Source organism: Suncus etruscus, chromosome 2 (assembly GCF_024139225.1).
Source record: "Suncus etruscus isolate mSunEtr1 chromosome 2, mSunEtr1.pri.cur, whole genome shotgun sequence".
Taxonomy (NCBI): Eukaryota; Metazoa; Chordata; class Mammalia; order Eulipotyphla; family Soricidae; genus Suncus; species Suncus etruscus.
The window spans coordinates 101,603,691-101,619,028 of NC_064849.1; the positions used below are offsets into that span (position 1 = coordinate 101,603,691).

Consider the following 15,338-nt stretch of genomic DNA (forward strand, 5'->3'; position numbering starts at 1 on the left):
CTTTCAAGAGGTACAGAAAATACATGCCTAAGAAATTGATTTTGAGCAGAGCATAGAAGAAGTAAAAATACAAAAGGATGGGCATTGAGGAATAAGAATTCTAGCATAGGAATCAAGCCTGTGCAAAGACCCAGAGACAGAAAGAAGCATACTATGTCCCCAAACAGCCCATATATTTAGAGCAAGATGAGCAGAAATAAATTGATATGAAATGATGTTCCAGTTGGCAGGACTAAGTCACACAAGGTCTTAGAAAATTCAAAGGGACAGCGGACACAGCCACAACCTGTCACCATTTCATTGAACTGTGTCTGAAATATTGCTGGGAGAAGATTCAGTCCTTAGCACATCGTCTCATGGGAGACACTTTCTTTCTAACCATTTTTATTTGTTAAGTAGAACTTTGTGTCTGCCCAATTAAAACTTTTTCAACCCACACCCATTAGTGGCCAGGGCTTACGCTGCTCTGTGCTCAGGAATTACCCCTGGCAGTGCTTAGACAACATTGTGGGATATAAGGCAAGCACCCTACTCACTGTACTATCACTCCAGCCCTAGCACTTTTCTTCTTTGACCATTTGTTGAAGCAACTGAGTAATAAGACAACATATGGGGAAATAAAATTTCAACTATTGTTTTGTAAAGAGTATAGCAAATAAGGCATTTAACTTGCTTTAGACTGGCCTGGATGCAATCCTTGATACCAAAGGGTTCCCTGGTTATGCATAAGCCCTGAATACAGTCATGTGTGGTCTAAAACAAAACAAAATAAAACAAAAAATAAAAATAGCAAATTTAAATTCTTATAAAAATCTTACTTATGATAACAACTAGGACAGAAAACAAAACTTAGCCAAACCAAAATGAGCTTTCCAACTCCTTTTGCCCAGCCCAGACTATAGGTATGCCACTGGAGAAAAATTTGGATTTGCTAAGAAATCACACCTGCCAGGGTTATTGCTTCATACTTATCTAAGTGGAAAGCAAGATAGAAAGGACCAGTTTACCTCCCCTATCCCCTCAATTCCTCTTCCCTGTCTAGGCTTTTTGGTAGAGTAGCTTCATTCATTACAGAAAAGTGAACCAAATATTTCACTGTTTCCTAATTGCTTTCTCTATCCCTGAATGGAGTATATAAGGGTTTGGGTAAGAGTCCAAGAATAGTTTTGTTGAGGGCCAGAGAAACCATCCCATATGGTCTCCTGAAGCGATTTCTGAGTGTAGAGCCAGGAGTAACCTCTGAACACAGCTGAGCATGACCTCTTCCCCCAAAAAAGGAAGAATATTTTTGTGGTTGAAATTTCAGGAGAGGGAATATGTGTTGCTGTTGTTGGCTTCTGTTCCACAGCTCCAGTGGGCTTCAATGAGTCCAGTTAAGGGAGTGGATGAACACAAACCAGTCGATGGAATAATATTGAAGAAATGATGACCACACATGAATTATGGGGACCCATAATTCTGGCAAATGTGTGACAGCTTTAATCTCCAAGCTAGGAGTATTTAAAGGGATAAAGGGGCAGTCATACATATGAGACAAATGCTCATATTTTGTTTCTTTGCAAAGTACAGAAACTTATCAGTGTATATTGTTTGATCTTTAAAACAATACACTAGGCTCTAGGTGGTTTGTAACCGTAGAAGAGAATATAGCTCAGTTAGTAGCTGATAAAAGGAAGGTAAACTTTTACATTTCAAAGTAGTTCCTCTCTGGCCTGGCCCTAGGTATCATACTGATGTAAATTAAGAGATTAGCAAGAAGCCATGTGTCCTATAACAAATTTCCTTTACCTAAGGGAACAGGTTTCTAGTTTAGGAGATAAGACTAACTTCCTAAATTCTGGTTTTGAAAAAGATATAACTTATATGAAAGAGGTACAGAATTATACCTAGTAAATTTAATAGCTCAGTGCTATCCTGGCTAAAACTTTTTGGAGTGTGTATTAGTTAGCAGGTATTCAAAGTGACTAGGAAAGTCCTTGAAGCAAAGCAACCCTGCTATGGTGTGAATAGGGCTGTCTTAGTTTTGTTTTTTGGTGCTGAAAATTCTCTGAGCAAAAGAATTTGATTGAGGCCATATTTTGCACTGTAAACTTACAAGGGTGAAATAAGTCAAATAATATGAAGGGACTATAATATAACATAAATTTCAGAAATATCTCTTCAGGAATGCCTCAACTCTCCACACAGGGGCAAAGCATCCACAGCAGGCCTTTTGAAGAAACCATAGGATTTTCTCAGTTCTCCATGCCAGGGAAACTTGGGGATACATCTGGTGGCCTACTGAATCCCCCCTTAATGGAGATGCCTATGCATGGCCCAATAATGTGTAAATTTGACAGAGTTCCTCTCACCACTCAGAGCTATTACAAAAGTAATATATACTATATTATATTATATAATTATATATTATATAATAAACTTAAACTGATCCATATAGATGACAATTCTGATAAATTCTGATAAATGTCAAATTGTCTCTACTAGTTTAAACAAATCTATAATCCCCAGGGGATATAATTTTCATGCTGAACTAACTCCCTTTTTTCATTCACATTAATAAAATTCCCTTGTCATTTTTTTTTACAAACTTGACTTAAAGTAACCGTTGCCTGCAATATATAAATCAAACATGTAAACTTGGGGTTTCAGAATGTTAGTTGGTACTGGAACTAATCTCTAAATCATTAAATCCAATATTATTTTTTTAATTAGAAAACACAGAACCCAGAGATATTGAGAGGCTTATTTAAGGTCAAGTCATAATTATCTGTATTCTATTTCCAATTATTTGGATTTTGTGACCAGGAATATTTACAACTATACCATGTGGATACATCAGAGAATTCAATTTATAGTAAGTGTGCCATTTCTTTATAAATGCACATGTCATTGTTTTTCAAATAAAGCCCCTCCATTGTTTATTAGTGAAAATTTGAATTTTGTATATTGGTATTTTTAGGGTAAAATAACACTTCAACTTGTTTTGCATTCAGTTAGTGATTTGACTCTCCCAGCGCTATATAAATGATGCCCCTTTAAAGTTCTTTTTTCCTAATTAACAAAGTGCCAACTAGAGAGAGATAAGTTATGTACTTTAATTACAACTACCTCAGCCTGCTGGGAGAATTCTTATCACTGTCTGGCTAGAGCTGTGCTCTGTGTTCACTTAGAGGTAAGCATTTAAGCATTGGCAAAATATTTGTGTAGGGTTTGAGATCAGAGATGGTGGGACCCTCTGAAATCAAGAACAATGAGCTTTCACCCAAGAATTTTTGAGTAAAGTGTATCTGGTCATTGCTGCATATATCCTTATTTAAAATTTGGAAATGACAGTTATCTTATATTGCCATGAGAGATAACAGATTTGACATGCTGCAAAGAGTACTTCAGTGCAGCTTTGGGTAGATAGAATTCTGTCTGCCTCTAAGAAACTCTTTTCTGGACAAGTCACAAGGGTTCACATGAGCCTCCTGTGATTCTCTGTGAAATATGTTTGTGAAAATAATCTCTAAGATCTTCCTACAAAAATCTAAATTCTGTAGTCTTTGCAATTGCAGACTCCTTTCCCAGTTTCTGTCTCAAATTCAGTTTTCCTCAAGCTGAGAAGCAGCCCCTCATTTCAAGGAGATATGTCAAGTACAGCATCAAAATGTAGAAACTTTTATAAAGATATCTGAGTATTATTACCTTATTTTTCTTGTCAAAAGAGAAAGAAAATCTGGAATCATGTACATTCTTGTGTTTCCATTTCCTAGATATAGCATTATATTTTTGCATCTTTGTTCTAGGGAATTTCTTTAACCATAGATTTCCTAGAATATGTTAAGATCAAGTAGCTTCAGTTATATGTACTCCAATTTCTGGCTTCTCTGTGTTTTTTTTCTGTATTCTTCTGATTGAAATAACTCAGATACTTGGCACCAAAAAAAAATCAATTCTAGAATGTTAGGGATTTTGAACTGGTTCTGCCTCTACTCAGTCCTAAAACTCATATAGAGTTTTACCTTTGTTTTCCACCACTTATCTGTCCTCAGTTTTTACATTTTTGAAATAAGGAATTTACAGGGAGTGGTACTGAAGGTCTTTCACCTCTAAATTTCTGGTTCTAGATGAGAATAAACAGGAATGGTGGAAGCTTGGAATGTCCTTGAATTTGGAGGCAGAGTTTTACCAAGTAAGGATTCCTACTCCATATAATCTGCCACTTAAATAGGCATGACCAAGTGGGTCAGGGACAGCATTGTCTGTCTTGTCTCCAGATGAGCTTTTGGACTCTGGAATTATGTTCAATGTTAGTTCAATTGAGGAAGAAAAATAATACCAAGAAATTTAAACTCTGACTTCAGTTATCAAGACATTCACACCTCTGTTAATAACTCCCAGGGTACCGTTCCAAAGCCAGAAATTTATGCTAGAAAGCATAAATACCATCTTAAACATATGAGGAGATTATTCTGAAATCATAACTAGGGGTTATATCTGTAGGTAGCGGAACCATTCGGGAGGACATGAAGGAATGCCTTAAAGGTTTGGGAAGTCTCACCTCATTTGGAGTCCCTACTTTCCTCCAGAATGTTTTCTTCATAAAATATCACTGGATGTTGGTCTTTTGATGATATACTCAGCTCTATAAAATTCACCGAACTGGGAGGATAGGTAGGCTGTATGTGAGGATATAGGAAAGAGAAAAGAACTTTAACAAAAATTGTGGAGTTAAAAAAATCAGCTGTATTCAGGTAACAACTAATAGACAGAAGAGGGGTGAGAGAGCTGAACACAATTTAAAATCAGATTGTCAGAGGGATGGTGTAGATGAGAGAAGATCTGAATAAATTCTCTCTCTGCTGTTTAGTATGTGCCTGCCTTTGAGAAAGTTGTTTTGTCTTTCTAAAGCTTTTATTTTCACATGGTAAAATGAAATAATAATGCCTATTTAACATGATTAAAAGAAATAATGTGTCAAAAGCTTTGGCCACAATAAAAATAATCATCTCACAATACATTTTCTTTTAGGGGGGTTTTGGGCCACACCTGGTGACACTCTGGGATTACTCCTGGCTATGCGCTCAGAAATCGCTCCTGGTTCAGGGGACCATATGGGAGGCCAGGGAGTCGAACCACTGTCCATCCTAGGCTAGCACGTGCAAGGCAGATGCCCTACTGCTTGCACCACCACTCCAACCCCTACACATACATTTTCTAAGAATCCATAGTAAGTTCTGTCTCTGATGTTCCTATGGGACAGAAGCAAGCAGATGGACCTAATTTTGAGCTACAAAGTATTAATAGAATCACTTAATCTCTGAGCTTCCAATTTACTTACCTACAAAATGCAACAAACCATACTTACCTGTGGAATTACTGTAGGGTTCATAAATGTGGTATAGTAAGAAGTCAATGGTACTTGTTAAGTAGGGGAAAAGCAGTAGGTTCTAATAAATGATGATGCAATATATGGGGATGGGTAATATTTATTATCATTGGGATCTCTGATATTGACCAAGGAACCTAGAATTTATTTTATACACAAGGGGAATGTAGGTTATTTACAGCTTGTTGTAGATTGAGCATCCATTCCACCGTCATTGGAGATAAAAAGGATAAGAAAAAAGGGAGAAAAAAAGTTTGGTAACGACTACCAAAAAAAGAAAGAGAGGAAAAAATGGAAGAAAACAGAAAAAAATGCACCCGGCAAATAAAAACAAATCACCAAATAATAACCACAAGAGTGAAAAAGAAAGAGAAAAGTGGAAGAAAAAGGGAAGGAAAATAAAGTCCAAAAACTAACAAATCAAAACAAAACAAGAAAAAGTAGGGGTGCTGGAGTGGCAGGGCTTGGCTTTCCCACCACTTTTTTTTTTTTTTTTGCATAGGCACAGTAAGCATTGGGGAAGAAAGGGAATTCCCGTGGCCTAAAAGATTCATCCTTGAAGCATACCATCATGGGATCAACCCCTGGCTCCCTATATACTCATTACCCCATCACAAAGACTTTTGTATGGTGCCAGGAAACTTTCCTCTCAGTTGTGTGTGAGAAAAACAAGCCACTATAGCTAGCGATCTTGGTATTTGCGCGGGTTATAGGTCAGGGTCTAGGATAGAGTCTCTAGGTTCTAGAGGTTTCTATCCATCGTTGTTGTTGTGTTCAGTCTTTTGTAACACTTGCTCCCTGTTTTCGTTCAGTTCCTAAGCCAAAGCCTAGAATATTATGGATCCAAAGGTTCTGCTCAGTCTTTTGTCCAGGTTGGGCCTCTGCAATAAGACATCTTGTTGTTGTTGTTGTTGTTGTTGTTGTTGTTGTTGTTGGAGTCTTGGGCTACAGCCTAGGATAGGGTTTTCCTTATTGGCCCCAAGGTAGGTTCTGTTCAGTCATGGTTGTCAAAGTCAGTTTTCTGTTGTTGGTGCTCTTATTTTTCACAGTTCAAAGGACAATACCTCTTCTGATTTCCATTTAGTGTTAGGTGATGTGATAGGACAACCTGGTCTTAGGTCAAGTTGTCCTTTCCCGGTTGTCATATCAAAACTGGCACAAGTTGTTGCCAGAGTAGTGTTATAAATCTCCCAATGGAGCTTAGTTCCTGGTGGTGTTGCCTGGAGCTATATCAGTTCTACGTCTGGGATCTGGGATTTGGGATTGGACTAACACTGTCCAATCTCCTGGAGACTGCGTTGTATCCACATGACACATGTTCAGGATGGGAAACACCCTTCTGCTATAAAAAAGTGTGATTTCTTATTCCTAGAAGATAAGATCTTGTTTCTGTGTCTATGGTTTCCCTTTTTTTACTGTGCCCATACTAAAACATATGGTGTCATACTGTGCTGCTGGTGCTATTCTGGGTAAGGATGACAGGCTGCACACACAGTCTCTGTGGTCTGGTTTTGATTTGAGCTTTTATCCCAGTCAAGGCTTTTTGTACCAAGCAGCACCACAAATGGTTAGGATAGAGAAAAGATGTATATATTAAAATAGAACAAATAAATAAAACTGAGTTAAAAAGAAAAGGTATTTGAATAAAACAAGTGGTGGAGGAGGCTACCTGTATATTTAGGAATACACATCTTAAGATGTATTATTATACAGGTATTGAACTTCCATAGGCAATATAAGACTCCCAATTAGGTCTTTTGATATATTCTTGTGGGGAGTAAAAGCCAAGATACTTTTCAGATCACAGGCCTTGGAATTGAGTTTGAGACATGCTTTGCGACATTACAGAACCCTATAGTGTCCTTGAGGTGGGGGTTTTGCTGAAGCTGATTCCTGTATCATGTAACAGTCCATGATTTGGTGGGGGTGAGAAGGGCCATCAAACATGAGTCAGCAGGCATGATGGTTGTAGTTCTTTGCCAAGGCATGAGAATGGGAACCCAGAGGGTGTCTTTCACTGAGGAGCTGGAAGGTGGTCTGTTGGGGCAGGAGGTCGGTCTTGGTGCCTACCAAGTTAGGAACTAAGGGTAAAGAGGGTTAAATTAGGGGAAGATATCAGGAGTGGGAGATGAGTAGGTAGAAGAGACACAGGGGTAGCGGAGAGGCAATACATGATAGGGGCTATATACAATATATATATTTGTTTATGGTTTCAGCTTGGAGTCAGTGCAGAAAGTCATGTCCACATATAAACTGACTTTAAAGATCTATTTGAGTGTTATCCAAATCTTTGGCATTCCGTTTCCTTTCCTAGGAACCGTCTAGAATATAGAACATTTTTAGATAATGCTTTAAAACACAGCTTCAGGAGGGTCCAGTATGCATAGGGGAGGAGTTTCCCTCCTCCTCCCAACCCCCAGAGACCAGTTGCCAGACCTAGCCCTGAAGGCCAGTCTGACATGGGGGGATCTTGATCTCCTGGACCAAGTGGTCAGCCTAGGAGGCCTTTGACCAGCTGTCTGTCTAGATTCCCAGCTATACCAGTAGAAGAGGAGCAGGAATCTTGATATGTGGGATCTTCTGGGTCCAGCTGCAGCCATAGAGAAACTTTTTTATGTTATTATCAGCATACATATTTTGCAAGTCGGGATGAGATTTCTGAGTTAAAGGGTGAATCTTTTACAAGTGGATGCACCAGTTTTTATACTTAACATCAGTTTAAGAGTCCCACTGAATTAATATTTAGCAATATTTTTTATTGCCTGATTGTCAGTGTACAAATGTCCCCTTTTTTGGTTCTTCTTTTAAATTTTCTTAATTTTTTGTAATATGAAGTATGCTTTATATTTCTTGGTTATTGGTGCATTTTCTCCAGCATGGAATTTCTGGTGAGTTTTCAGACATCCCTGGTCCACTTTGATATGGTTCTGGATGTGACTAGATGAGAATAGCAAAGGGCATAAAGGGCATTGACTATACTATCTAACTTTTTTCTTTGAAGGCAATGAGGAATCAGGAAGTGGAAATTTTATGACCAGCACTGGTGTCGGTGAAGATGATGAAAGATTTGATGATGACTTTGAAGCGGGTCTTTTTTTTAATGAGGTAACAAAATGCAACTCTTAGACCCAGGGTGTTTGGCTGAGCATGGCAATTTAGACAATGAACTATAGACAATGTATTAAAACTTAGTTACATTTGTTTTATCTGACTATAAGGCCCCAAATGCATAAGTTTATAGTGATTGAAGTGCCAACCTTGCTGATGTTTTCTGTAATCACCCTGCTTGCCAATTTTACCATCTGGGAAAAACATATTTATATTTTTACACCAAGTGAAATGTTTATAAAGTTAGGTTATTATATGGAAATAAATGTATTGATAAAGTAATGAGATTTTGTGGAATTTATGTAATCTCAGCTTTCCAGTCATTTTTAGGAGTGATGCAGAATCAAGTACAAAATCCTGAGTCTCAAATTCTTTACCCATAATCTAGAGTCATTGCTGTCTGCTCCATTTACATATCAGGTGTGGAGGGCATCACCATACCAATGACCATAGTTTCAAGCATTAGGCTTCAACCAAGAGGAAGGCTGTGTAGTTACTGTGCTGTATTGATTCTGAATCCATTAGGTCAAACCATCTCTTTCTATCCTTGGAGAAAATAAGAAAATTTTGATGGAATCTCAGATGGTGCCTAAAGCCAGCCCACAGAGGTTTTATAAATTATTTATACCTCCCGCTGAATCTCCTCATTCTGCTATGGGGGGTCCCAAGCCCACTGCAGCAGCATTGAGAAGACTGGATTCTATCAATCTGGAACCACAGCGTTCTGACATAGTTTGCGATCCTCAGTGCTCTACTGGCAGCTTTTGTGCTGAAGACTTCACCTCAAGGACTGGCAGATGCCAATGCTATCTGGGAAAAGGTGGAAAAGATTGCTCAGAAGGTAGGCCCTGTGGGCAAGGGAGTGTCTCAATATTAACACCAGGGTGGTAGGGTGGTGCTGTAGCATTATATTTTAAAAAAAGTTAGTCACAAATTATAAACCATGTTACCTCATAACTAATTTAAAATTTTAAAAGAAAATATAAATATATGTATATTAATATATATGTGATAATCAAAGGAAAAACCATCAAGAACAAACAAGAGAAGGCAGGTTTGTGGAGAGTGGTAGTGGAAAACTTGGTAGCCTGTCTCACTGGGAGCCTAAGAATAGTGAAGTGACTCGTATCCAGTTTCTAGCCCCTTTTCTAAGATAAGTTCCTTGTTCACTAATTAAACCTTAAATTAGCCATACAAGACAAGCTGTTGGGCAACTTCCTTGGCTTTTACCAAATTTGCAGGCTTATTGCACTGTGTCAAATGGGTGGTATTTTGGAGGGCAAGTCATAAATCATCCAGACTACCCCCAAGGTAGGTAGACTTTACTGTTTACTTATCTTTATTGAAGAAATTTAGCTAAGATGCTTTTAAGGAAAATAGTAATCTCTGTGCCTCTAAGAAGTATTAATGGTACCCATAAGTATAATTAGAAATGGTCAGAAAGCCATTGATAATTTTCTTTTAATTAAATAAAATTGTATTGTACCCCCTTCCTTCTTTTATGTGTTGTTGATGAGTTGGTGGTATTATTGCTTCTGGGACAGGATTGTCACACACCTCAGGCTGTAACATGTGCACATTTTTAGCAGTGGTACATGCACCAGGTTGTGATACATATGTACTAGGATGAAGTACACCCCAAAGTTTACACTCCTCATTGATTTCAAGATAGAACATAACAATCTCTAAAATTCCAGTGTTTTTCTCATAAATGCAGATCAAAGTCCCCCAGATGAGAATAATAAAAGGATCAAAAGATAGTCAGCTAGGGGCTGGAGTAGTAGCACAAGCGGTAGAGTGTTTTCCCTGTACAAGCTAACCTAGGATGGACCATGGTTCGATCTCCCAGAGTCCCATATGGTTCCTCAAGCCAGGAGGGATTTCTGAGAGCATAGCCAGGAGTAACACCTGAGTGTCACTGGGTGTAGCCCAAAAATGTTTCAAAAACCAATACAAACAAACAACAAAAGATAGTCAGGGTAAACAGATTATTAATAGTTTTCACCTACATGTTCAGTCAGCTGTATATTTTGAATTTTCCCTTGAAAAGGGAGGGAAAAAAACATCCGTTAGTAATGTATTTTTCTCTTTTCAGATATTACTATACAGTATCCTCGTTTCTATGGTTACTCCTATTTAGCCTTTAGCTCTCTGAAGAACTCCCACAAGTCATTTCAAATTACTCTTCAATTTAAGGTAAGAGGATGAATTATTTGATGAGTGCTTATTGAACATATTCATCTAGCAATATGCTACATCAAAAGGAAAGAAAATGGGGTGGAGAAAGCAGGGAGATTAATATCCAAAGTAATTACTACAAAGAGCCTATCTTTAGCAGTTCCCAGGATAGCAAGAGTGATGGACACATTCACACTTCCAAGGGTGCCAGCAAGGGAATGTGGGTTCTTTATATAATGGAACAGTAGAAGTGGTTGACTAAAGTGTCCCATGAGAATTTGGAGGGCCTTGCGTTTCCTATGATACTTCCAGGTCACAATTGATTTTAGAAAACAGTCTTCTGAGCAGTTGAGCCTTTGCAATTCCAAAATTTCTTCTACAGAGTCCACTTGTCTGTCTTCATTGTTTCACAACTGCCCTTTACACAACTCTGACACATAGAAAAATCCCAACAGATATTTTTTAATCTGAACCGACCTCCGATTAGAATTTAATCAGTAACATTGCTTTTATGTGATTCTTTGGAGTGTCTCAGAACATGAAAAGGTTTAGAGATCTGGAAAATAGGTTCCCCCTTGGGGTTATAGCCATAGTTTTAAGTATCCAAAAGATCATCTACCTCAGTCTAGGACTCTTGTGAAAAGCATACTAGTTTGTGTTTATGGGATATTTTGTGTACTGTTTTTCAGAGGAAAAAAAAAAAAAAAAACAAGAAAAATTGGCAGGCTTTCCCAGAGTGATAAAAGGGGGAAATGATTCAGGTTATGGGATTTTCTTTGGCAGGAACAGAATTTGATAAACACAGAGCATCTCTGGGACCTCAATCTGCACATGGTTCTCCATGGAAGATCCACAAGCCAATTACAGATCAGGTCACATGTGGGACCATTTTGATGTCATATATATATTGCTATATATATATATGTATTATATATATTTATATTGATATACTGCTACTGCTCAAGGCCATTTTTCTCACTATCACAGCTTTCAGTTAGTTTATTGAAAAGAACTGAGAACAGATACCTGGGAATTAATTGGAATCCACAAATATGCCCTTGGTAAATAGGGCCATGTAACATGACACTCATAACTCATAACAAGTGAATTTCCAGGAATCACTTTATGGAAAATGTACTTATTGTCCATGTGGTTTTTGTTTGGATAATGACAGGCAGATTTTCACAATAATGGCTTACTGCTATACTGTGGACACAATGAGCAGGGGAAAGGTGATTTCATGTCCCTGGTGTTGAACGAAGGAACACTCAATTTCAGGTAACTGCCACAATCATACACAGATTTATTTTAATGTGAATGTCTTTATCTTTTCATTTTTATCATTGGTTTATAATGTTAAGGAATTTCAGTGAGTTAGTTTCAACCTCTATCTTTGTGTAAGACTCACTACTACAGCACCAAACTTACAGTGCCACCTCTCCCCACAACATATCCCTCTATTCTTCTAGAATCTCAGTCACTGACTTCTTCATTTGGGAATACCATAGTTTTCCATCATTCTAGGACTCAGTTGTATTGCTTTCAATAAAAAAAAGTTCTTTTTTTAATTTTTTATGGTTTATTGTTTAAACCAGTTCATTTTCTTTTATGATTCCTTTCTACACATGAAAAGAATCATTGCTGTCTTCCACTTCTTCCTTATGTCATTCATTATAATCATCTCAAGTTCATATGTTTAGTCCCAAAGCCCAGATTTCATTCTTTTTGATGTAAAAGTACCATTGTGAATTTCTGTATGAGTAAATATTATATATTATTGATTATTCATCTAGTCATCTATTGGCAGACGTTTAAAAAACCAAAGTTTTTTTTCAAAGATTTTTTAATACTATGCAACATCATATTGATATTTTTGTAGTACTGTGAATAAACTACAGAGTGATCTCTGTAGGTAAAGGAAAATTCTGTATATGGTAGACATAATAGAACTTACTAAGTAACTGAGTTTCTGAAATACGGGATGATATTCAGAACTGGAGCTTTGAAACCTTTTGACAAATCATTCTACAGCAAATGTTTCTTTATCTTTTTCTTTTCATTGAAACTCTGTGTTTTACAGAGTTTTTCATTATTGGATTTTAGCCATACAATATTACAAGAGCAGTCCCTTCACCAGTTTCTGCTTCCACACCAATATCACCAGTTTCCCTCCTGTCCCTAGCATGTCTCTATGGCAGGCAACATTTTTTGCCCCTTATGCTCTGTGGTATACAATACTGTTTACTGCTATAGTTTCAGCATATACCACTTTACTCCCTTCCAGCACTCCTTCCTCCAGAGTGGCCATTTCACTGCACCCTTGTTGTAGTGTTCCCTCCCTATTCTCACCCACCTCTACCTCAGTGGCATGCTTCCTATTGAAGACCAATTCTCATGTTCTTCATTTCTATTGCTTTTGGACATTTGTTATTTTTCTATCTGTTTCTTTATATCTCACATAGGAGAGATTATTCTATTTCTGTCCCTCTCCCTCCGACTAATTTCACTCAATCTGATATTATCCAGATCATGTAGCAGAAAATTGTATGATCTCATCTTTTCTTACACCACATTACATCCTTTATGTATATATTGTATTTGTAGAATCATAGTTTCTTACAGTCATTTATTTTTGGCACTTGGCACAGTCTTTACCCAGTCTTCTGTTCCTAGGCACTAGGCACACTGTGTCAAGTGGTGCATCTAGCAGACACTATTATTCATCCTGGGAACATCTATTAGCACAAATAATAAAAATCCCTTTACTTCTGGAGCTTTAGTAGATGTGTTAGGAGAAGAGAAAATTTCCTCCCTTTGCATGGGATGATTAACAGCACAGAAGAACAAAAAGGAGCTCATTCTCTCCTAAAGCTTGAAAGAGGCTCTGTCACTGTTGATTTAATATAAAATATTCCACGTGTTTGGGTGAGGCCTTTCTCTGCATAACACGGCACATTTAGCCCCTCAGTTGACTGATATGAAGAAGCAGGGTAGTAGCAGTGAAGAAATAACTCATGAGTAGTCAGTTAAAGTTTCATTGAAGTCAGCCAGCTTTATTCCAAGGCCCTATCTACCATATGCTTTTCCTTACATGGCTTCTATGATAAGCTCATTCCAAGCTTCTTCCTCTCTGCTACTTTTCCTCTGACTCTCTGCCTCTTTCTGCTTTCTCTTCCCCAAAGCCAGACTCTTTTTTTTCTTTCTTCAAAATACCCTGATTCACCCCAGGGGTGGGCGAATCTGATTCTCCAGGTGGAAATAACATCAACAGGAAGTTCAAACAAGGGCTTTGGGGAAGGGATATCCCACAAAATGGATACTACCATTTTGGTCTTCCTCTGACTGTGAGGAACTCTCTGCTCTTGTCATTTCTTTCCTACATACTTTGGAGCCACCTTTTGTTAATGCCTGGTTTTCTGGAAGTAGGATACAGAGTCCTATGGAAGTGTGGATGCTTCAGTCACCCACATGGTGGGCCCCTCTTTGAGAATGGCCAATGAAATCAGCCTTGCCTTTCTCCCAAGGGCCCCCCGTGAAGATTCTGATAGCAAGACTCCCTTGCTATGAAACCTGTGCATGACTAAACTTCTCCAAGTTTGTGTTTTGCCCTTAATTGCGAAGATTGAATAAATTAACTCACGGAAGTAAGTAGTGTAGAACCTGAACTATGGCAACTATCCAGTATACATCAATAATAGTTACTGTTTTCATTGTTTTAGCACAAATATTACTTCTGGTTAAGGAGGATAAAACATTGAGCATTCCAAGTGACATAGTAAACCCGTTTCAATTATTTGCTTAATGAAAGGTTGGTGTTTCATCAGGATCAGGGCAATAGCTCTAACCTTGGGGGCTCCACCCCATCAGGGAGCTAATGGATTCCCAATGGCACCTGTTATCATTGGTTAGTAAGTTATCCAGCTCTGTAACTGAGTGTTTCTGACATTGCTGCTAAATGAACCTGTCCAGAAAGGCCTCTCAACCCATCCTACTTCATTAAGGGTCACAGAATGAGAGAAACTAGAAGTGTGCTACTATTCATGCAATGTCTGTTAACGACAATGCCAACTATCCTTCATTTTCCACTTTCAACCTCAGGATCACTGGGGACCTGGTATAGTGGCTGTTCATAGTGATGAGTGACTTGGAAGAGTCACAAGTCAAAATGCTAGGTTCAGTGATGAACGAACATTGCAGAACATAAGCATGTTGGGGAATAAGACAAAACAAAAATTCAGCCACCTGAAACTGACCTTGCTTCTTACCCTTCAGCCAGATACCAGATACTCTGGTATCTGTGGTCATACCAGCACAACATGTCCTGATGGCAGTGCTGACTAGCTTGCCAGAATGAATATGAGAAATTGGTTTTCTTCCTTTTTGTTAATATTTCGCCTGCCTTTTGGGAATTGAGTTAAGTCTCCAGAAAAATTCCTGTAAGCAAAATGATTCAACTATAATTTTCTTGAAACTTGAATTCATTTTAAGGTTCAGTAAATTCTGAAAAGGAGAAGAATTTCAGTTGTTCATCAATTTTCTCCAAGCTGCCAAGGAAAACCCAGATTTTAAAAGTACCCCATTAAAGGTTTTGTGCATAGATTAAGGAGACTAGACTGAGAACATCCCATAGGGGATATATCTAATTTTTTCAGGTAGAATCTTAAACAGCTTTTTTTTGGGG

General features: G+C 38.0%; 1 protein-coding gene across 1 annotated transcript in view; it reads left to right on the forward strand.

Moving 5' to 3' along the window:
• LOC126001826 (pikachurin-like) overlaps positions 1–15,338 on the forward strand; it is a 178,624-nt gene that overhangs the window by 133,938 nt on the left and 29,348 nt on the right. The window contains exons 7-10 of the mRNA XM_049769046.1: positions 8,373–8,476; positions 9,005–9,320; positions 10,575–10,675; positions 11,832–11,935. Of these exons, the coding sequence (XP_049625003.1) occupies positions 8,373–8,476; positions 9,005–9,320; positions 10,575–10,675; positions 11,832–11,935 (625 nt within the window). The remainder of the gene's footprint in view (positions 1–8,372; positions 8,477–9,004; positions 9,321–10,574; positions 10,676–11,831; positions 11,936–15,338) is intronic.